This window comes from Melozone crissalis, unplaced genomic scaffold (assembly GCF_028551555.1).
Source record: "Melozone crissalis strain CALT ecotype California unplaced genomic scaffold, PUWL_Pcris_2 ptg000077l_1, whole genome shotgun sequence".
Lineage (NCBI taxonomy): Eukaryota > Metazoa > Chordata > Aves > Passeriformes > Passerellidae > Melozone > Melozone crissalis.
In genome coordinates, this window is record NW_026535854.1 from 376,335 (window position 1) to 399,052 (window position 22,718).

The 22,718-nt window shown below is 57.6% G+C and overlaps 1 gene segment (V, D, J or C); it reads left to right on the forward strand.

The window, feature by feature from the left end:
* The first annotated feature begins 19,554 nt into the window (after positions 1–19,554).
* Positions 19,555–20,988, forward strand: LOC128946171 (Ig heavy chain V region 6.96-like). The segment is given in 3 exon segments: positions 19,555–19,561; positions 19,959–20,320; positions 20,956–20,988. Coding segments are annotated over 3 exon segments (402 nt in total).
* The last annotated feature ends 1,730 nt before the right edge of the window (positions 20,989–22,718 follow it).

Consider the following 22,718-nt stretch of genomic DNA (forward strand, 5'->3'; position numbering starts at 1 on the left):
CCCCGGGGGGTCCCTGTGCCTCCTCTGCAGAGGGTCCAGGTTCCGTTTCAGCAGTTTTGAAATGGAATGGGCTCGACAGAGGCCCAGAAAGGGTCTGGAATGGGTCACGGGGATCAGGTACGATGGTGCTTACACGTACTATGCGCCATCATTCAAGGGCCGGTTCACGATCTCCAGGGACAATGGGCAGAGCTCGGTGTCGCTGACCATGAACAACCTCAATGATGAGGATTTCGCCGTGTATTTCTGTGCCAAACCTGCTTATGGTGATAAATGGGCTTATGCTGATGCTTATCATTTTGTCCCCGTCCCCGTGCCCTTGCTCCCCTCCTGTCCCTATTCCCCAGGCCCTTCCCACAAACCCCAAGCCCTGACCCCATTCCTCTCCCCGTGTCCCAACCCTGATAAGACCCAGATAACTGATTTGGACTGATCCCCAAGCCATGCAGGCCAATCTGGATAATTCTTGGAGAAAGAGTGCCCCAACACCCAATCAGCTCAGAGATGCCACCATCTCAGCAAGCTCAGTGATTTCAGCTCTTTAGGGATTCTCAGCTCCCTCAGGATTTCAGCTATTTAGTGATTTCATCTCTTTCGTGATTATCAACTCTCTCAGGATTACAGCTCGTAAGGGATTCTCAGCTCTCAGGATCTCAGCTCTTTGCTCACTCGCTGGGGCGCCTTTGGCTGGGGCAGAACCAGACGGACAGAGAGGAGCAGGAGAGGTCCTGGTGGATCCACAGCCATGGTTCATTGAGGGATCTGTGAGGGGTTCCAGCGACAGCTCTTCTCCTGTCAGATGGGCTAAACCAGCCCCTTTTTATAGGGTACAGGGGGATCCAAACATGTCCAACAGTGAGGGTCAGGAAGAAGTCACCAATGGGGATGAGGCCAAAGCTCAACCCTTGACCCAAATCATGACTCTGGGCCCCACATTGGGACCATTGGCGTTCAGCATCCTCCTCCCAGGTGGGTCCTGTCCCTTTTTCCACCTGGCCGCACCCACTTTAAGGCCCTTTCCCAATCAGGTTTCTCATCCCCATCTCCCCTTTGTCCCGCAGGGCTCCGGGTGGCCGTGACCCTGCTGGAGTGCGTGGGGGACCTCCAGACCCCAGGGGGTCCCTGTGCCTCCTCTATAAAGGGTCCGGGTTCAGTTTCGGGAGTTTTGCCCTACAATGGGTCCGTCAGAGTCCCGGGCAGGGGCTGGAATTCGTCGCCTACATCCGCAGCGGTGGCAGCACCTGGTACGCGGATTCGGTCAAGCGCCGGTTCATGATCGCCAGGGACAAGGGGCAGAGTCTGATGACGCTGACCATGGCCAACCTCAGGAGAAGGATTCCGCTGTTTATTTCTGTGCCAAAAATTGGGATGATTGTTGTGCTCCTGCTGCTGGTGATGATATTGACTGTGGTGATGTTGGTCACGGTGTTTTTTTCTGAGTCCCCATCTTTGAGTTCCCCTCCTGTCCCCAAACCCAGATCCTCCCCCCAAACCTCAGCCCTGGACCCTTTCTCCCAAATCTCCCCCATTTGCCCCAATGGTCAGCACTGACCCCAAACCCTCCCCTGCTCCTGCCCCAAAACTCAACCATTGGCCCCAAACCTTTACCCCTGGCCTCCAGTTCAGGCCTCCTCCAATCAGGGCCCGGGGATCTGGGGGAGATTTGGGTGAAATGGGCAAAACTGGGGAGACAATCGAGACAAGGGAAGGATGGGGCAAAGTTTGGGGGAAAATGGTGAAGATTTGACACAAAAGGCTAAGATGTCGGGGAAGGATGGCTGGGCATTGGAGACACTTTTTGACCAACATGGGGGTGGTCCGCTGACAGAATTGTCGCCAATAAGGGCAGGACCAGGAAAACCATAATCATTATTGCTACGTTAAGTACAGAAATAAACGGCGGAATCCTCGTCCTTGAGGTTGTTCATGGTCAGCATCACCGAGCTCTGCCCATTATCCCTGGAGATCGTGAACCGACCATTGATTGATGGTGCGTGGTGGGTGGTGCCAACCCCATTGATACTTGCGAGGTATTCCAGTGTCTTCCCAGATTTCTGGCGAATCCAGAACATTCCATAATTTCCGAAATCGAACCCGGACCCTCGGCAGAGGAGGCGCAGGGATCCCCCGGGGGGCTGGAGGCCCCCCCGCACTCCAGCAGGGTCACGGCCGCCAGGAGCCCTGCGGGACAGAGGGGAGGTAGGGATGAGGCCAAAGCTCAACCCTTGACCCAAATCCTGACTCTTGGCCCCAAACTGGGAACTTTGGACCACCCCATCTTTGTTGTCCTGCTCCTGCTGCCCCTCTCAGGTGGGTCCCGCCCCATTTTCCAGATTGACACACCCACTTTGAGGCCCACAGCCAATCAGGTTTCCCATCCCCATCTCCCCTTTGTCCCGCAGGGCTCCGGGCGGCTGTGACCCTGCTGGAGTGCGGGGGGCCCTCCAGCCCCCCAGGGTTCCCTGACGTTGCTCTGCCGAGGGTCCGGGCTTGATTTTGGGAATTATGGAATGTACTGGATCCGCCTGAGCCCCGGGCAAGAAACTGAATTCATTGCTGGGATCAACGCTGATGTTGTCAGCACCTTCTACGCGCCGTCGGTCAAGGGTCCGTTCATGATCTCCAGGGACAACGGGCAGAGCTCTGTGACGCTGACCATGAACAGCCTCAAGGACGAGGATTCCAGATCCTATTTCTGTGCCAAGAGTATTTCTGGTGGCAACGCTGATATTGCCAGTTCTTTTGGCCATGTCCCCATCCCCGTGTCCTCAGCTGTCCCCAGACTTTTCCCCTATTGTCACACATGGCCAGCGTCACCGAGGTCAGCCCGCTATCCCTGGCCGTGCTGACCCAGCCCTTGACCGATGGAACGTTCCAGGTGACTCCACCCTTGCACCCATCTGCTTCTCTCAGCATGGAGCCCTTGGCTCGTGATCAATTTAAAGAGTTTCATCGCCACAAAATGTCATGTCTTTTTGGAATAAAAAAAAAAAGGGTTTTTTCTCCATAGCTCCCAGAGAGGATTCCAGCCCAGCCCCAAGGAGCAGCCTCAGACACCGAGGCCGCTGAGGGAGAAGTGACGCCCCAGGTGGGAGCAAGGGAGAGAGGGAGCAGAAGACGCCGCAATTTTGGGGCTCCACAGCCTCCCCCCACTTCCTCCCTGGCAGCTGCCGGGGCCCGGCCGAGGCAGGAAAGGAAACAGAAAGTTCCTGGTTTTGTTCATGGTGAACATCTGTGTTTGGCAGAGGGCACATCAGCCTCGGGGCGCTGCGGCAGAGCGCCGGCTGCACAAAAAGCTTTGTGTGCAAAGGGCCCTGGAACGATCCCCGTACCACACGGGGACGGAGGAGAAGGGACAGACTGGGGAGAAATGGGGAAAATTGGGGGGAAATTGGAAATTAGGAAGTGATGGTGGAGTTTGGGGGAAAATATCTGAGATGTGTGAAAAAGAGCTGGGATTTTGGGGAAGGATCAGAGAATGCTGTGATTTGTGGGAACACAGAAGAAAGAGCTTGAGACCACAACCACCATCAACACCATATGCATAAGCAGAATTACCACCACCACTGGTCTAACATTTGGCACAGAAATAGGATCCGGAATCGTCGTCCTTGAGGTTGTTCATGGTCAGCGTCACTGAGCTCTGCCCGTTGTCCCTGGAGATCATGACCCAGCCCTTGACTGATGGCGCGTACCAGGTGCTGCCACTGTTGCTGATAGCTGCGATGTATTCCAGCCCCTGCCTGGGTCTCTGGAGCATCCAGCCCATCCCAAAACTTCCAAAACTGAACCCAGACCCTCAGCAGAGGAGGCGCAGGGAACCCCCGGGGAGCTGGAGGTCCCCCTCGCACTCCGGCAGGGTCACGGCCACCCGGAGCCCTGTGGGACAAAGGGGATATGGAGATGAGAAACCTGATTGGTCCAGAAGAAGAAAAGGGGCGTGAGTTCCCGGAAAAAGGGGCGGGACCTCATGGGAGGGGCAGCAGGATCAGCAGGGTCAGGAGCCGGAGGGAACTCGAGGCTGTGACCGGGATTAGCCCGGGTTTGGGTCCCGGGGGTTTTGAGGGTCGTTAACAGTGTATTAACTGTGTAATCAATGCAGAATGCTCAGGATGAAGTGTCTAAGTAATTAAAGAATGGATTGGTGTTAATTGCAGTGTTTGAGGCATGTTGAGATATGGAAAATTTTGGTGGGGTTTTAGGACCACACCAGGGAAGTTATGAGTGAAATTGGTGAAGGTTTGGGGATGGGCTCCGGGTGGCCGTTACCCTGCTGGGGTGCGGGGGGACCTCCAGCCCCCGGGAGGTCCCTGCGCCTCCTCTGCCGAGGGTCTGGGTTCAGTTTTGGCAGTTTTGCCATGCACTGGTTCCGACAGAGACCCAGGAAGGGGCTGGATTGGCTAGTGGGGATCAGGAATGATGGTTTCAGCACCGGGTACACGCATTCAGTCAAGGGCCGGGTCACGACCTCCGGGAACAACGGGCAGAGCTCGGTGACGCTGACCATGAACAACCTCAAGGACCAGGATTCCGGATCGTATTTCTGTGCCAAGTGTGTTGATGATCCTGCTGGTTTTGAGAATGTTGCCTGTCGTTTTGACCTCATCCCCATGGCTGTTTCCCCCATGCCCCCGTTCCCCAGACCATTCACCCAATCCCCAGTCCTGACCCTATTCCTGTCCCCGTATTCCAGCTCTGAACTGGCTCTGCCCCAGCTCTCAGCTCCTGGTCCGTAATCTCAGCTCTGGGCTCCACGTCCCAACCAAATTCCTCAAAACTGACGAGGACTGGCCAGATCTGGCCCACCGTTTCAATCTGCCTTTGCTTTGTGTGATTGGCCACAAACCTCTCGCGCGGAGCTGCGCCATTGAGTTCTGTGTGTGCTGCCGGGGCCGTGAGCTGCAGGTACCTCCCCATTTCCACGGCTTGGTGAGGAGAACGATGGTGGGAAACCAAACGGCTCCAGAGGGGTCCCCACAGCCCCGTCCCGGTGGGGACTGGGACAGAGATCCCCAAGCGGGGATGGGCCCAGGTCTGAGGACTGAGGGAATTGTAGGGGGTTTGGGGACAGCTGGGGAAACTGAGATGGGGGCATGGATCCACGACTTGCATCTTCACCACAAGCAGCAGGATTCCAAGCAAGAGCATAACCAGATTTGGCACAGAAATAGGATCCGGAATCCTCGTCCTTGAGGTTGTTCATGGTCAGTGTCACCGAGCTCTGCCCGTTGTCCCTGGAGATCGTGAACCGGCCCTTGACCGATGGCGCGTAGTCGGTGTAAGCACCATTGTTCCTGATACCCGCGAGCCATTCCAGCCCCTGCCGGGGTCGCTGGCAGAACCACTGCATGCCAAAACCCCCGAAATTGAACCCGGCCCCTTGGCAGAGGAGGCACAGGGACCCCCCGGGGGGCTGGAGGTCCCCCCCACACTCCAGCGGGGTCACGGCCACCCGGAGCCTTGCGGGACAAAGGGGAGATGGGGATGAGGCCAAAGCTCAACCCTTGACCCAAATCCAGACTCTGGGCCCCAAATTGGGACTCTTGGAGATCATCATCCTCCACCCAGGTGGGTCCTGCCCCTTTTTCCAGCTGGCCACCCCAGCTTTGAGTCCCTCAACCAATCAGGTTTCTCATCCCCATGTCCCCTTTGTCCCGCAGGGCTCCAGGCAGCCGTGACCCTGCTGGAGTGCGGGGGGGACCTCCAGCCCCCCAGGGGGTCCCTGCGCCTCCTCTGCCGAGGGTCCGGGTTCAGTTTTGGGAGTTTCGACATGAGCTGGGTGCACCAGAGACCTGGGCAGGGGCTGGAATGGGTTGGAGCGGTCAACAAGGGTTGTTCCAGCATCTTCTACGCTCCATCGTTCAAGGGCCGGGTCACGATCTCCAAGGACAACGAGCAGAGCTCGGTGATGCTGACCATGAACAACCTCAAGGACGAGGATTCCGGATCCTATTTCTGTGCCAAACCTGCTTCTGGGAGTTCGGGTACTCTTATTGAGTTTGGTGTTGGTGATATTGAGCCTGATCTCATCTCTGTGTCCCCACCCTATCCCCAAACCCCAATCCCGGACCCCGTGTCCCAATCCTGGAGTGGCTCTGGCCAAAATTCTCACCCTGATTTTGGCTAAAAAGTTCACCCAAACCGTAAACCTTGGCTTGAAATATCCGCATTCCGTATAAAGTTTTGGGCACACAGAGGAGATTCGAAGTCTGGAGATATGGTTGGGGGTCAGTAGATGAGAACTGGGGTAAAGGCAGAGCAAGTTTGGGATCACTGGTCAGGGGCTGGGGAAGGGTGGAGACTTCAACAAGGGGGTAGGGCTGCTCTGTTGTCATTGTCACCATGGCCAGCACTATTACCCCAACTGCCATCAGCAGATCTGGAAGAGAAATACGATCCGGAATCCTCGTTCTTGAGGTTGTTCATGGTCAGTGTCACCGAGCTCTGCCCGTTGTCCCTGGAGATCGTGAATTGGCCCCGCACTGATGGGCTGAATGTGGTTCTGCCACTGGTGCTGATCCCTGCCACCCACTCCAGTTCTTCCCCTGGCTACTGCCTCATCCAGCCCATCCCAAAACTCCCAAAATCGAACCCGGACCTTCGGCAGAGGAGGCGCAGGGACCCCCTGGGGGGCTGGAGGTGCCCCCCGCACTCCAGCAGGGTCAAGGCCGCCCGGAGCCCCGCGGGACAAAGGGAAGATGATGGAAATCAAAAGTCTGATTGGTCAAGGGCCTCCAAGTGGGTGTGGCCAGCTGGACAAAGGGGTAGAATCCACCTGGGAGGATGATGAACTCTAAAGATCCCAATTTGGGGCCAATAGTCAGGATTTGGGTCAAGGGTTGAGCTTTGGCCTCATCCCAATCTCCCCTTTGTCCCGCAGGGCTCCGCGCGGCCGTGACCCTGCTGGAGTGCGGGGGGACCTCCAGCCCCAAGGGGGGTCCCTGCGCCTCCTCTGCCGAGGCTCCGGGTTCAGTTTCGGCAGTTTTGGGATGGGCTGGCATCAACAGAGACCCGGGCAGGGGCTGGAATTCATCGCCAGCATCAACAGTGATGGTGGCAGCACCAGGTACGCGGATTCCGTCAAGGGCCAGGTCACGATCTCCAGGGACAACGGGTAGATCTCGGTGACGCTGACCATGAACAACCTCAAGGACGAGGATTCCGGATCCTATTTCTATCCCAAACGCGATGCTACTGGTGCTAGTGGTTATGTTGCTGATATTTGTCGTTTCAGCCCCAACTGTGTCCCGGTTCCCAAGACCCTTCCCTCCAACCTCTGACCCCACTCCTGTTCCTTTGTCCCTGCTCTGGCCCCAAATCTCAGCTCCTGGCCCCAAATCTCAGCTCCTGGACCCAAATCAGGGCCGGTTTCACCCTGAGCTCAGCCTCGTCCCTCCAACCCAACCATTGTCCCCAGACTTGTCCACTTTTACCCCAAATCTCCCCTGCAGGCACCAAGTAACAGCCACTGACCCAAATGTGCTCCTTAGCCTAACATCAGGAATTTGGGGCTAAAATTTGAATTCTTGATCCCTGATCTTAACTTTGGGCCCAAATCCAGACATTTTGGTGACATTTGGGGAACGAGGGCACTGAGTGTGGTTCAGAGGGGACATGTGGGGCAGAGGCAGAGCAGGGCTGGGGCAGAGAGTGAGGAAATGGGGTCAGGGGCTGGGGATTGGGGAAGGGTCTGGGGAACGGGGGCAGGGGGGGATGCAGAGATGGGGACGGGGCCAATAGCATAACCAGGATTACCATTTCCAGTAGCAGTGGTTTTGGCACAGAAATAGGATCCGGAATCCTCGTCCATGAGGTTCTTCATGGTCAGCGTCACCGAGTTCTGCCCGTTGTCCCTAGAGATAGTGAACCGGCCCTTGACTGATGGCGCGTAGTAGATGGTACCACCAGTGTTTCTGATGTAGACGACGAATTCCAGCCCCTGCCCGGGTCTCTGGCACACCCATTGCATTGCAAAACTCCCAAAATTGAACCTGGACCCTCGGCACAGCAACGTCAGGGACTCCCCGGGGGGCTGGAGGCCCCCCGTACTCCATCAGGGTCACGGCCGCCCGGAGCCCTGCGGGACAAAGGGGATGGGGATCAGGCCACGGACCCTGGCGTGGGCTGTGCTGGGGGTTACCAGATCCCAAAAGGGACCTGGACCCACCTGGGAGGGCCAGCAGGATCGGGCGGAGGAGAAAGTGCCACAATTTGGGGCCAACATCAGGATCTGCATGCAAGAATCAACATTGGGCTGCCTTTTAACCTCATCCCCATCTCCCCTTTGTCCCGCAGGGCTCCGGGCAGCTGTGACCCTGCTGGAGTGTGGGGGGAAACTCCAGCCCCCCGGGGGGTCCCTGCGCCTCCTCTGCCAAGGGTCTGGGTTCCGTTTTGGCAGTTTCTCCATGTTCTGGATCCGCCAGAGACCCGGGCAGGGGCTGGAATGGGTCGCGTGGATCAGGAGCGAAGGTTCCGGCACCATCTACGTGCCGTCAGTCAAGGGCCAGTTCACGATCTCCAGGGACAACGGGCAGAGCTCAGTGACGCTGACCATGAACAACCTCAAGGATGAGGATTCGGGATCCTATTTCTGTGCCAAAGCTGCTGGTGCTGCTTAGACTGCTGCTACTTACAATGACCATGCCGGTGGTGGCAGTGCCCTTGCCTGAGCCCCTCTTGTCCCCAAATCTCAGAACCTGTACCAAAATCTCAGCCCTTGACCCCATTCCTGAGCCTTTGTCCCAGATCTCCCCATTTCCACCACCACCAACCACGGAGCCGACACCCCCAAACTGATTCTGCCCCAAATCCCCACTTTGTGCTCCCTTCAGCAGCAGCCACTGACCGAAACTTCAACCTTTGTCCCCAAATCGGAACCCTTGGCCTAAAACCCCGATCGTCAGAGCAAAGTTTTGGGGCACAAGGAGGAGAATTGGTGTCAGGAGTTGTGGTTTGGGGTCGGCGGGGGAGAATTGGGGCCGAGGCAGAGCAAGGTTAGGATCAATGGTCAAGGGCTGGGTGTGGGCTGGGGGTTTGGGGGAAGGGTCTGGGGAACGGGGACAGGGAGGGGATAAGGGGATGAAGGTGGGGAAACCTTGGACATCGTCACTATGAGCAGCATGTTTAGGGTAATTATTAGCAGCACACTTGGAGCAGAAAAAGACGGTGGAATCCTCGTCCTTGAGGTTGTTCATGGTCAGCGTCACCGAGCTCTGCCCGTTGTCCCTGGAGATCGTGAACCGACCCTTGACCGATGGCACGTTCTCGGTGTAATCACCACAGCTGATCCCCTCGAGCCATTCCAGCCCCTACCCGGGTCTCTGGCGGATCCAAAGCATGTCAAAATTCCCAAAACTGAACCCGGACCCTTGGCAGGGGAGGCGCTGGGACCCCCCCGGGGGCTGGAGGTCCCCCCCGCACTCCAGCAGGGTCACGGCCGCCCAGAGCCCTGCGGGACAAAGAGGAGATGGGGATGAGGCCAAAGCTCAACCCTTGACCCAAATCCTGACTCTGGTCCCCAAACTGGGACCCTTGGAGATCATCATGCTTCTCCTCCTGCTGTTCCTGCTGCTCCTCCCCGATGCATCCCGCCCCATATTCCAGTTTAACAAACCCACTTTGACCCCACAGACAATCAGGTTTCCCATCCCCATCTCCCCTTTGTCCCGCATGGCTCCGGGTGGCCGTGACCCTGCTGAAGTGAGGGGGGGACCTCCAGCCCCCCGGGGGGTCCCTGCGCCTCCTCCGCCGAGCGTCCGGTTTCAGTTTCGGCAGATTTGGGATGGGCTGGTATCGTCAGAGACCCGGGCAGGGGCTGCAATTCATCGCAGGGTTCAACACTGGGGGAGGCATCGGCTACGTGGATTCCGTCAAGGGCCGGTTCAGGATCTCCAGAGACAACGGGCAGAGCTCTGTGACGCTGCCGCAAAACAACCTCAAGGACCAGGATTCCGGATCCTATTTCTGTGCCAAAGCTGCTGCTGATGGTTGGGCTGCTCCTGATCGTTTTGACCCCACACTTATCGCTGTGTCCCCCCTGTCCCCGTTCCCCAGACCGTTCCCCCAATCCCCAGCCGTGAACCCATTCCGGTCCCCGTGCCCCAACCCTGCCATGGCTCTGCCCCACATTCTCAGCTCCTGGCCCCAAACCTCAGCTAGGGGCCCACTCGGGGCCATTTTGGCTCCTGAGCTCTCTTTGGCCATTCTGATCCTGCCCTTGACCGATGGAACGTTCCAGGTGACTCCACCTTTGGACTCCTCTGCTTCTCTCAGCATGGAGCCCTTGGCTCGAGATCAATTTAAAGAGTTTAATCTCCCCAAAATTTCAGGTGTTTTTGGTTAAAAATAGGGCTTTTTCTCCAGAGCTTGCAGAGAGGATTCCAGCCAGCCCCAAGGAGCAGCCCCAGACACCGCGGCCGCTGAGGGAGAAGTGAAGCCCCAGGTGGGAGCAAGGGAGGGAGGGTGAGAGGAGAAGACGCTGCGATTTTGGGGCTCCGCAGCCTCCCCCCACTTCCTCCATGGCAGGTGCCGGGGCCTGGCCGGGGCAGGGAAGGAAACAGAAAGTTCCTGGTTTTGGTCATTGTGAACATCTGTGTTTGGCAGAGGGCAGCTCAGCCTCTGGGCACTGCGGCAGAGCGCCGGCTGCACAAAAAGTTTTGTGAGCAAAGGGCCCTGGAGCGATTCCTGTGCCAAACTGGGACGGAGGGGAAGGGCCAGACTGGGGAGGAATGGGCAAAATTATGGGAAATTTGGGAATTGGGGAAGTGATTGCGTAGTTTGGGGGAAAATATTTGAGATTTGAGAAATAGAGCCAGGGTTTTCGGGAAGGATCAGAGAATTCTGTGATACTGGGGAACACAGAAAAAAGGGCTTGGGACCACAACCACCATCAACACCTTAAGCTTAAGCACCATTACCACAGCCACAGCTGTACCATTTGGCACAGAAATAGGATCCGGAATCCTCGTCCTTCAGGTTGCTCATGGTCAGCGTCACCGAGCTCTGCCCGTTGTCCCTGGAGATCCTGAACCGGCCCTTGACCGATGGCGCGTAGAAGGTGTTGGCACCATCACTGCTGATCCCAGCGAGCCATTCCAGCGCCTGCCCGGGTCTCTGGCGGATCCAGAACACGGAGAAACTCCCGAAATCGAAACTGGACCCTCGACAGAGGAGGCGCAGGGACCTCCCGGGGTCTGGAGGTCCCTCCCACACTCCAGCAGGGTCACGGCCGCCCAGAGCCCTGCGGGACATAGGGGAGGTGATGGAAATGAAAAACCTGATCGCTTGAATGTCTCATAGTGCATGTGGTCTGCTGGAAAACGTGATGGGACCCGCTGGGAGGTGGATGATGAACTCCACGAGTCCCAGTTTGGGGCCAAGAGTCAGGATTTGGGTCAAGGGTTGAGCTTTGGCCTCATCCCAATCTCCCCTTTGTCCCGCAGGGCTCCGGGCGGCAGTGACCCTGCTGGAGTGTGGGGGCGACCTCCAGCTCCCCGGGGGGTCCCTGCGCCTCCTCTGCCGAAGGTCCGGGTTTGATTTTGGGAGTTTTGGGATGGGATGGATATGCCAGAGACCCCGACAGGTGCTGGAGCGGCTGGCGGGGATCACCAGTGGTGGCACCACGGCCTACACGTCGTCTGTCAGGGGCCGGTTCAGGATCTCCAGGGACAACGGGCAGAGCTCGGTGACGCTGACCATGAGCAACCTCAAGGACGAGGATTCCAGATCCTATTTCTGTGCCAAGTGTGTTGATGATCATGCTGGTTACTGATGGTCATGTCGTTTTGTCCTCATCCCCGTCGCTGTTTCCTCCATGTCCCCGTTCCCCAGACCCTTCCTCAATCCCCAGCTCTGACCCCATTCCTGTCCCCATGTCCCAGCTCTGAACTGGTTTTGCCCCAATCTCAGCTCTTGGCCCCAAACCTCAGCTCTGGGATCCACGTCCCAACCAAATTCCCCAAAGCTGACAAGGATGTCCCAGATCCGGCCCACCATGTCAATCTACCTTTGCTTTGTGTGATTGGCCACAAACCTCTCGCACGGAGCTGCGCCATTGAGTTCTGTGTGTGCTGCCGGGGCCGTGAGCCACCGGCACCTCCCCATGGCCACAGCCTGGTGAGGAGAGCGATGGTGGGAAACCAAACGGCTCCAGAGGGGTCCCCACAGCCCCGTCCCGGTGGGGATTGAGACAGAGACCCCCGGGCGGGGATGTGCCAAGGGCTGAGGATTGGGTGAAATGTTGGGTGTTTGGGGACAGGAGGGGACACTGAGATGGGTGCTTGGATCCACCACTGGGGTCATCACCATAAGCAGCAGGATCCCAAGCACCAGCATAACCAGATTTGGCACAGAAATAGGATCCGGAATCCTCGTCCTTGAGGTTGATCATGGTCAGCGTCACCGAGCTCTGCCCGTTGTCCCTGGAGATCCTGAACGGGCCCTTGACCGATGGCGTGTAGAAGGTGTAAGCACCATCGTTCCTGATCGCCACAACCCATTCCAGCCCCGGCCTGGGTCTGTGGCGCAACCACTGCATGCCAAAACTCCCGAAACTGAACCCGGACCTTCGGCAGAGGAGGCGCAGGGAGCCCCCGGGGGGCTGGAGGTCGCCCCCACACTCCAGCGGGGTCACGGCCGCCCGGAGCCCTGCGGGACAAAGGGGAGATGGGGATGAGAAACCTGATTGGCTGTGGATCCAAAGTGGGTGTGGCCAGCTGGAGAAAGGGACGGGACCCACCTGGGAGGGTGACCAGGAGCAGGAGGAGAAGGACAAATTGTCTCAACCTGGGGCCAATAGCTGGGACTTTGGGGTCAAGGTTTTAGCTTTGGCCATCCCCATCTCTGTTGGGATGGGCGGGAGAAATGCGGCACGCCATATGAGTGATCAGCAAGTCTCAAATCTTTATTGGTAGGCACGCATCTTTATATCGGTGTTAATGAGGCTCATGCATATTGCAAAGGCGAGCTCACCATTTGTCGGTTACTTATCAGCCAACTGCACCTCCTTCTGCATTCTTGTGGATATTTTATGGAAACTTCTCTTCGTATTTCTGCCAAAGATGCTCTCCCCTATCCTGCCGTTGCACCAATGGCACAATGTCCTTGCCTGTCATTGGACACTGGCTGCTGGCTCCTGTACTTGTCCCCTTCAAGCTTGACAAGCGGCATTATGTCGACGTGACCTTAACAGCCAACCAGCTGTCTACAAAGCTCTGCACACTTCTCCCCTTTGTCCCACAGGGTTCCGGGCGGCCGTGACCCTGCTGGAGTGCGGGGGGGACCTCCAGCCCCCCGGGGGGTCCCTGCGCCTCCTCTTCCGAGGGTCCGGGTTCGATTTCAGGAGTTACCCATTGAGCTGGGTGCGCCAGAGACCCGGGCACTGGCTGGAATGGCTCGCGAGCATCTACAGCAATGGTGGCACCACCTACTACGCGCCATCAGTCAAGGGTCGGTTCAGGATCTCCAGGGACAACGGGCAGAGCTCGGTGACGCTGACCATGAACAACCTCAAGGACGAGGATTCCGGATCCTACTTCTGCGCCAAGGGTTTTGCTGCTTATGCTGGTGATAACGATGCCTGCTCTATTGACCCCATCCCCATTGCTGCGTACCCCCTTTCACCGTTCCCCAGACCCTTCCCCAGCTCCCACCCCCTGACCCAACCCGTGACAATTTCTCCATTTCCCTTTCCCCCCTCCGGCCCCAAACCTCAACTCTCGGCCGTTGATCTTCCCCAAAACTCTGCCCCAAAAGTTAGTGCTGGGCCCAGGGCTGGGGACACGAATTCAGTCACCGAGAGTGGGGACAAGCGCTGGGATTGGGGGGAGGGTCTGGGGTTTGGGGACATTTGGGGACACAGCGATGGGGGTGGAGTCAATAGCATAGGCATCATGGTCATCCCCATCAGCCCCAGCGGCTTTGGCACAGAAATAGGTTCCGGAATCCTTGTCCTGCAGGTCGATCATGGTCAGTGCTGTGAAGCTCTGCCCGTTGTCCCTGGAGATCCTGACCCGGCCCTTGACCGACAGCGCATAGTAGGTGAAACCCCCAGAGCTGTGGATCCCTGCGAGCCATTCCAGACCCTGCCAGGGCTCTGGCGGATCCATTGCATGGAGTGACCCCCGAAACTGAACCCGGACCCTCGGCAGAGGAGGCACAGGGAGCCCCCGGGGGGCTAAAGTTCCCCCCCGCACTCCAGCAGGGTCACGGCAGCCCGGAGCCCTGCGGGGGACAAAGGGGAGATGGGGGTGAGTAGATGCAAAAGTCAGGCAGAGCTGTCAGAATAATTAATGGGTGGATTGGGGCTATCTGCAGGGGTGAAGGCTCTTTACCATTCAGGATACCACTGTTTGATGTCTGGGGACAAACAAAGGGAATTGGTGGCAAAAGCACTGAAGGTTTGGGGATGGGGGATTGGCCGTGACCTGCTGGAGTGCGGGGCGAAACTCCACCCCCACGGAGGGTCACTGCACCTCCTCTGCCTAGGGTCTGGGTTCAGTTTCGGCAGTTCCACCATGTACTGGATCCGCCAGAGACCCCGACAGGTGCTGGAGTTGCTCGCGGGGATCACCAGTGGTGGCACCACCGCCTACACGTCGTCTGTCAAGGGCCGGGTCACGATCTCCAGGGACAACGGGCAGAGCTCGGTGACGCTGACCGTGAACAACCTCAAGGACGAGGATTCTGGATCCTATTTCTGTGCCAAATCTCTTGATGATGGTACTGGCTGGGAGACTGTTGCCTATCGTGTTGACCTCATGTCCTTTAGCAGAGTCCACAGAGATTGCACGAGCTCCATGCAGGATTGAGATGTAACAGCTGGAACTGCTCAGTCATGATGGGACAGCAAAATGATCTCCTGTCTTCTGCCTCTCACACCAGAGCTTATCTCTGTAACCCCATTGGTGACTTCTCCCTGACCCTCACTGTTGGGCACGTTTGGATCCCCCTGTACCCTATAAAAAGGGGCTGGTTTATCCCATCTGACAGGAGAAGAGCTGTCGCTGGAACCCCTCACAGATCCCTCAATTAACCATGGCTGTGCTAAAACCAGGACCTCTCCTTGTCCTCTCTGTCTGTCTGGTTCTGCCCCAGCCAAAGGCGCCCCAGAGAGAGAGCAAAGAGTTGGAATCCTGAGAGCTGAGAATCCCTTACGAGCTGAAACCCTGAGAGCTGATAATCAATAACAGAGCTGGAATCCTGAGAGCTGAGAATCACTGAAGAGCTGAAGACACTGAGCTTGCTGAAATGGTGGCATCTCTGAGCTGATTGGGTGTTGGGGCACTCTTTCTCCAAGATTTATCCAGATTGGCCAGCATTGCTCGGGGATCAGCCCAAATCAAATATCTGGGTCTTATCAGGGTTGGGACAAGGGGACAGGAAAGGGGTCAGGGCTTGGGGTTGGGGGGAAGGGCCTGGGGAATGGGGACAGGAGGGGAGCAAGGGCACGGGGACGGGGACAAAATGATAAGCATCAGCATAAGATAAATTATCACCATAAGCACGTTTGGCACAGAAATAAACGGCGGAATCCTCGTCCTTGAGGTTGTTCATGGTCAGTGTCACCGAGCTCTGCCCGTTGTCCCTGGAGATCGTGAACCGGCCCTTGAATGATGGCGCATAGTACGTGTAAGCACCATCGTACCTGATCCCCGCGACCCACTCCAGCCCCTGCCCGGGCCTCTGTCGAGCCCATTCCATTTCAAAACTGCCGAAACTGAACCTGGCCCCTCGGCAGAGGAGGCGCAGGGACCCCCCGGGGGGCTGGATGTCCCCCCCGCACTCCGGCAGGGTCACGGCCCCCCGGAGCCCCGCGGGAAAAAGGGGAGATGATGGAAATGAGAAACCTGATTGGTCAAGGGCCCCTAAGTTGGTGAGGCCAGCTGGACAAAGGGGTGGAATCCACTTGGGAGGAGGGTGATGAACTCTAAAGATCCCAGTTTGGGGCCAAGGGTCAGGATTTGGGTCAAAGGTTGAGCTTTGGCCTCATCCCCATCTCCCCTTTGTCCCGCAGGGCTCCGGGCGGCCGTGACCCTGCTGGAGTGCGGGGGGGACCTCCAGCCCCCCAGGCAGGCCCTGCGCCTCCTCTGCCGAGGGCCCGCGTTCGATTTCGGAAATTATGGAATGTTCTGGAATCGCCAGAAATCTGGGAAGACACTGGAATACCTCGCAAGTATCAATGGGGTTGGCACCACCCACCACGCGCCATCAATCAATGGTCGGTTCACGATCTCCAGGGACAACGGGCAGAGCTCGGTGACGCTGACCATGAACAACCTCAAGGACGAGGATTCCGCCGTTTATTTCTGTACCAAACGTAGCAATAATGATTATGGTTTTGCTGGTCCTGTTCTTATTGGCGACAATTCTGTCAGCGGACCACCCCCATGTTGGTCAAAAAGTGTCTCCAATGCCCAGCCATCCTTCCCTGGCATCCCAGCCCTTTGTGTCAAATCTTCACCATTTTCCCACAAACTTTGCCCCGTCCGTTCCCTAGTCTCGATTGTCTCCCCAATTTTGCCCATTTCGCCCAAATCTCCCCCAGCTCCCCGGCCATGATTGGAGGAGGCCTGAACTGGAGGCCAGGGCTGAAGGTTTGGGGCCAATGGTTGAGTTTTGGGGAAGGAGCAGGGGAGGGTTTGGGGTCAGTTCTGACCATTGGGGCAAATGGGGGAGATTTGGGACAAAGGGTCAAGGGCTGAGGTTTGGGGGAAGGGCCTGGTTTTGGGAGAGGAGGGAACTCAAAATTGAGGACTCAGAAAAAAACACCGTGACCAACATCATCACAATCAATGTCTTTACCAGCAGCAGGACCGCAACAATCATCCCAACTTTTGGCACAGAAATAGGATCCGGAATCCTCGTCCTTGAGGTTGTTCATGGTCAGCGTCACCGAGCTCTGCCCGTTGTCCCTGGAGATCCTGAACCGACCCTTGACAGATGGTGCGTAGTAGGTGGCACCACTGCTCCAGATCGCAGCGATCCAGTCCAGCCCCTGCCCGGGTCTCTGTCCATACCAGCCCATCCCAAATTGTCCGAAACTGAACCCGGACCCTCGGCAGAGGAGGCGCAGGGACCCCCCGGGGGGCTGGAGGTCCCTCCCACACTCCAGCAGGGTCACGGCTGCCCGGAGCCCTGCAGGACAAAGGGGAGATGGGGATGAGAAACCTGATTCGTTCAGGGCCGCAAACTGGGAGGGTCAAGCTTGATAAAGTATCGAGACCCACCTGGGAGGAGGATGATGAACTCCAAGCGTCCCAGTTTTGGTACAAGGGTCAGGATTTGGGTCAGTGTTTGAGCTTTGGCCTCATCCCCATCTAACCCTTTGTCCCACAGGGCTCCGGGCGGCTGTGACCCTGCTGGAGTGCGGAGGGGACCTCCAGCCCCCCGGGCTTCCCTGCGCCTCCTCTGCCGAGGGTCCGGGCTCAGTTTCGGGAGCTACGACATGTTCTGGGTGTGCCAGAGACCCGGGCAGGGGCTGGAGTGGCTCGCGTGGATCAGGAGAACTGGTGACAACTCTGGCTACACGGATTCAGTCCAGGGCCGGTTCAGGATCTCCAGGGACAACGGGCAGAGCTTGGTGACGCTGACCATGAACAACCTCAAGGACGAGGATTTTGGATCCTATTTCTGCGCCAAATGTTACACCAATGGTTGTGGTCCCTATATTTATGCTGTTTTTATTGACAATGCCAGTGGTGGACCCACTCTAGCCATTGAAAGCCCACAAACATCAAAAAATTCCGACATTCTACCCTCAAATCTTTACTCCTGGCACTGAATCCTGAACATTTTCCCCCAACTCCCCCATCATTGCCTCACCTCTCACATTTCTATAGGACTTTCATAATTTGGCCCCAATCTCAAAGGTTCATCCCCAAAACTCTGCCCTTTGTGCCCCAGATCTCAGCGGGGTTTACTTGTGACCATTGGCCCCAAACTCAGCTGGTTCTGCCCCAAATGTCAGCTGCTGGACCCAAACCACGACTCTTGGCACGAAACCTGAGCTCTGGGCTCCAAGTCCCAACCAATGTCCCCAAACCTGGGTGCAAATGGTGGAGATTTGGAGAAAATGGGCCAGCTTGGGTCCATGGGGTTCAAGGATGGGGTCAAGGGTTGGAGGGAAGGACCTGGTGAACGGGGATGGGGACGGGACCAAAATTAGAACCAGCAGCATGAGCCTCCCAACCCCAACCATCATAGGCATTTTTGGCACAGAAATAGGAACCGGAATCCTCGTCCTTGAGGTTGTTCATGGTCAGCGTCACCGAGCTCTGCCCGTTGTCCCTGGAGATCCTGAACCAGCCCTGCACTGATAATGCGTAGGTGTAGCTGGATCCATCATTCTTGATCACTGCAACGTCTTCCAGCCCCTGCCCGGGTCTCTGGCACATCCAGAACCTTCTGAAACTCCTGAAATTGAACCCGGACCCTCGGCAGAGGAGGCGCAGGGAGCCCGGGGGGGTTGGAGGGCCCCCCCGCACTCCAGCAGGGACACGGCCAGCCAGAGCCCTGCGGGACAAAGGGGAGATGGGGATGAGGGAACAAATCCACCCCAATGTTGATTCTTTCCTGCAGACCCTGATGTTGGCCCCAAATTGGGACCCTGGGACCTCCCCATCCTCCTCCTTCAGCTCCTGCTGGCCCTCCCAGGTGGATCCCACACCCTTTTTCTGGCATGGCGGTGCCCACTTTGGGTCCATAACCAATCCAGCTCCTCCTCCCCATCTCCTCTTTGTTCTGCAGGGCTCCGGGCAGCCGTGACCCAACTGGAATGTGGGGGGGACCTCCAGCCCCCCGGGGGGGTACCTGCGCCTCCTCTGCCGAGGGTCCAGGTTTGATTTCGGGAGTTACCCCATGAGCTGGGTCCGCCAGAGACCCGGGCAGGGGCTGGAGTGGCTCGCAGGCATCTACAGTGATGGTTCCTACATCTACTACGCGCCATCGGTCCAGGGCCGGTTCAGGATCTCCAGGGACAACGGGCAGAGCTCGGTGACGCTGACCATGAACAACCTCAAGGACGAGGATTCCGGATCCTATTTCTGCGCCAAGGGTTTTGCTGGTTATGCTGGTGATAACAATGCCTGCTGTATTGACCCCTTCCCCATCACTGCGTGCCCCCGTCCCCATTCCCCAGACCCTTCCCCAGCTCCCACCCCCTGACCCAGCCCGTGACCATTTCCCCATTTCCCTTTCCCCTCTCCGGCCCCAAACCCCAACCCTTGGCCATTGATCTTCCCCCAAACTCTGCCCCAAAGGTCAGCGCTGGGCCTGGGGCTGGGGACACGAATTCAGTCACCGAGAGCGGGGACGAGGGCTGGGATTTGGGGGAAGGGTCTGGGGTGTGGGGACAATTATGGACGCAAAAAAGGGGGGGGGCTAAATGCTCCATAACCAGCACCAGCAGCGTCACTACGATAAGCAAGAACAGCATTACAACCCTCAGGAGTTTTGGCACAGAAATAGAATCCGGAATCCTCGTCCTAGAGGTTGATCATGGTCAGCTCACCGAGCTCTGCCCGTTGTCCCTGGAGATGCTGACTCGGCCGCTGAACAATGACGGGTATCTGGTGTCTCCGTCATAATCAATCCCTGCAATGTATTCCAGGCCTTACCCAGGCCGCTGGCGGATCCACATCAGACTGGCTCGTCTAAAACTGAACCCGGACCCTCGGCAGAGGAGGCACAGGGAACCCACGGGGGGCTGGAGGTCCCACCCGCACTCCAGCAAGGTCACGGCCGCCCGGAGCCCTGCGGGACAAAGGGGAGATGGGGGTGAGGCCAAAGCTCAACCCTTGACCCAAATCCTGACTCTGGGCCCCAAACTGGCACCCTTGGAGTTAATCACCCTCCCTCCTCCTCCCAGCGGGTCCCATCACGTTTTCCAGCAGACCACATGAACTATGAGAAATTCATGGGATCAGGTTTTTCATTTCCATCACCTCCCCTTTGTTCCGCAGGGCTCCGGGCGGCCGTGACCCTGCTGGAGTGCGGGGGGAACCTCCAGCCCCCCAGGGGGTCCCCGCGCCTCCTCTGCCGAGGGGCCGGGTTCACTTTCGGGAATGTGAACATGCACTGGGTCCGCAAGAGACCTGGACAGGGACTGGAGTTCGTGGCAGAGATCAGCTACGATCTTTCCATAACGTACTACGCGCCGTCGGTCCAGGGCCGGTTCACGATCTCCAAGGACAACGGGCACAGCTCGCTGACGCTGACCATGAACAACCTCAAGGACGAGGATTCCGGATCCTATTTCTGTGCCAGGGATTCCCATGGTGGCTGGAATGCTGCCCATTCCATTGGTTTCACTCCTGGTGGTTGGGTTGGTGTTTGGGGTTTCAGCCCTGTCCCTGTCCCCAGCTGTCCCCAGACCCTTCCCCAAATCCCCCTGTCCTACCCCTGACCCTTTGTCCCAGCCCCGCCCCTATTGCCCCAACGCTGCCCATTGGCCCCAAACCCTCACATGGGTCTGCCCCCAAACTCAACTCTCGGCCCCAAATCGCCCCTTCGTGCCCCAAAAGTGCCCCAAGGGCCGAGATTTTTGGACAGCGGGTGAGGTTTGGGTCAGCGGCTGCGGCTGGGAGCCCAAAGTGGGGATTTGGGGCAGAATCGGGCGAGTTTTGGGGCCAAAGCATGAGGGTTTGGGGCAGAACCAGTTTGGGGGTTTGGGGCAGAACCAGTTTGGGGGTTTGGGGACTTTGGTAACCATTGGTTGAAATGGGGCAGATCTGGGCAAAGGGTCAAGAATGAGGTCAAGGGCTGAGATTTGGGTAAAGGTTCTGAGATTTGGGGACAAGAGGGGCTCAGGCAAGGGCGCTGCCACCATCGGCACGGTCAATATAAGCAGCAGCATCCCAAGCAGAACCAGCAACTTTGGCGCAGAAATAGGATCCGGAATCTTCCTCCTTGAGGCTGTTCATGGTCAGCGTCACCGAGCTCTGTCCGTTGTCCCTGGAGATCGTGACCCAGCCCTTGACCGACAGAGTGTAAATGGTGCCGGAACCATCGCTCCTGATCCACGTGACGAATTCCAGCGCCTGCCCGGGTCTCTGGCGGATCCAGTTCAGGGCAAAACTGCCGAAACAGAACCCGGACCCTCGACAGAGGAGGCGCAGGGAACCCCCGGGGGGCTGGAGGTCCCCCCCACACTCCAGCAGGGTCACGGCTGCCCGGAGCCCTGCGGGACAAAGGCGAGATGGGGATTAGAAACCTGATTACCTGAGGGCCTCAAAGTGGGTGTTTCAAACTGGAAAATGGGGTGGGACCCACCTGAGAGGGGCAGCAGGAGCAGGACAACTAGGATGGGGTGGTCCAAAGGTCCCAGTTTGGGGCCCAGAGTCAGGATTTGGGTCAATGTTGAGCTTTGGCCTCATCCCCATCTCCCCTTTGTCCTGCAGGGCTCTGGGCAGACGCCGTGACCCTGCTGGAGTGCGGGGGGCACCTCCAGTCCCCCGGGGGTTCCCTGCGCCTCCTCTGCCGAGGGTCCGGGTTCAGTTTTGGAGATTAAGGAATGTTCAGGATCCGGCAGAGACCCGGGCAGGGGCTGGAATTTGTCACAAGGATCAGCAGCCCTGCTAGTTCCAGCACCGACTATGCGACATTGGTCAAGGGTCGATTCAGGATCTCCAGGGACAACGGGCAGAGCTCGGTGACTCTGACCATGAACAACCTCAAGGACGAGGATTCCGGATCCTATTTCTGCGCCAAATGTATTGATGGTGGTTGCTATGATGGTGCTGCTGGTGTTGAACATTTTGATCCCATCCCCGTGTGCCCCCCTGTTCCTGTTCCCCAGACCCTTCCCCCAAATCCCCAGCCCACACCCAGCCCTTAACCATTGATCCCAACCTTGCTCTGCCTCGGCCCCAGTTCTCACCCGCTGACCCCAAACCACAACTCCTGACCCAGAATCTCCTCTTTGTGCCCTAAACTTTGCTCTGAAGGTCGGGGTTTGAGGCCCAGGGCCCCGATTTGGGGACAAAGGTTGAGGATTCGTGTCAGCAGCTGTGGCTGGGAGCGCTAAGTGGGGTTTTGGGGCAGAATCGGGCGATTTTGGTGCAAACTTTGTTGGATGTGGGGCAGAACCCGATTGGGGATTTTGGCTCCATGGTTTTGTTATGAAACTGGGGGAGATCTGGGACAAAGGGGCAGGAATGCGGTGAAGGGCTGAGACCTAGGGGAAGGGTCTGGGGATTGGGGACAGGAGAGGACACTGAGATAGGGGCTTGGATCCACCTTGGGTGTCATTTAAATTCGCACCAGGACCCACATAACCAGCATAAGCACGTTTGGCACAGAAATAGGATCCGGAATCCTCGTCCGTGAGGTTGTTCATTGCCAGCGTCACCGAGCTCTGCCCGTTGTCCCTGGAGATCATGAACCGGCCCTTGACCGATGGCGCGTAGTAGGTACTGCCACCAGTGTTGGTGATCCCCACGAGCCACACCCAGACCCTCAGCAGAGGAGGCGCAGGGACCCCCCGGGGGGCTGGAGGTCCCTCCCGCACTCCAGCAGGGTCACGGCCGCCCGGAGCCCTGCGGGACAAAGGGGAGATGGGGATGAGGAACCTGATAGGCTCAGGGCCAGAAACTGGGAGGGTCAAGCTTCATAAAGTATCGAGACCCACCTGGGAGGAGGATGATGAACTCCAAGGGTCCCAATTTGGGGCCCAGAGTCAGGATTGGGGTCAATGGTTGAGCTTTGGCCTCATCCCCATCTCC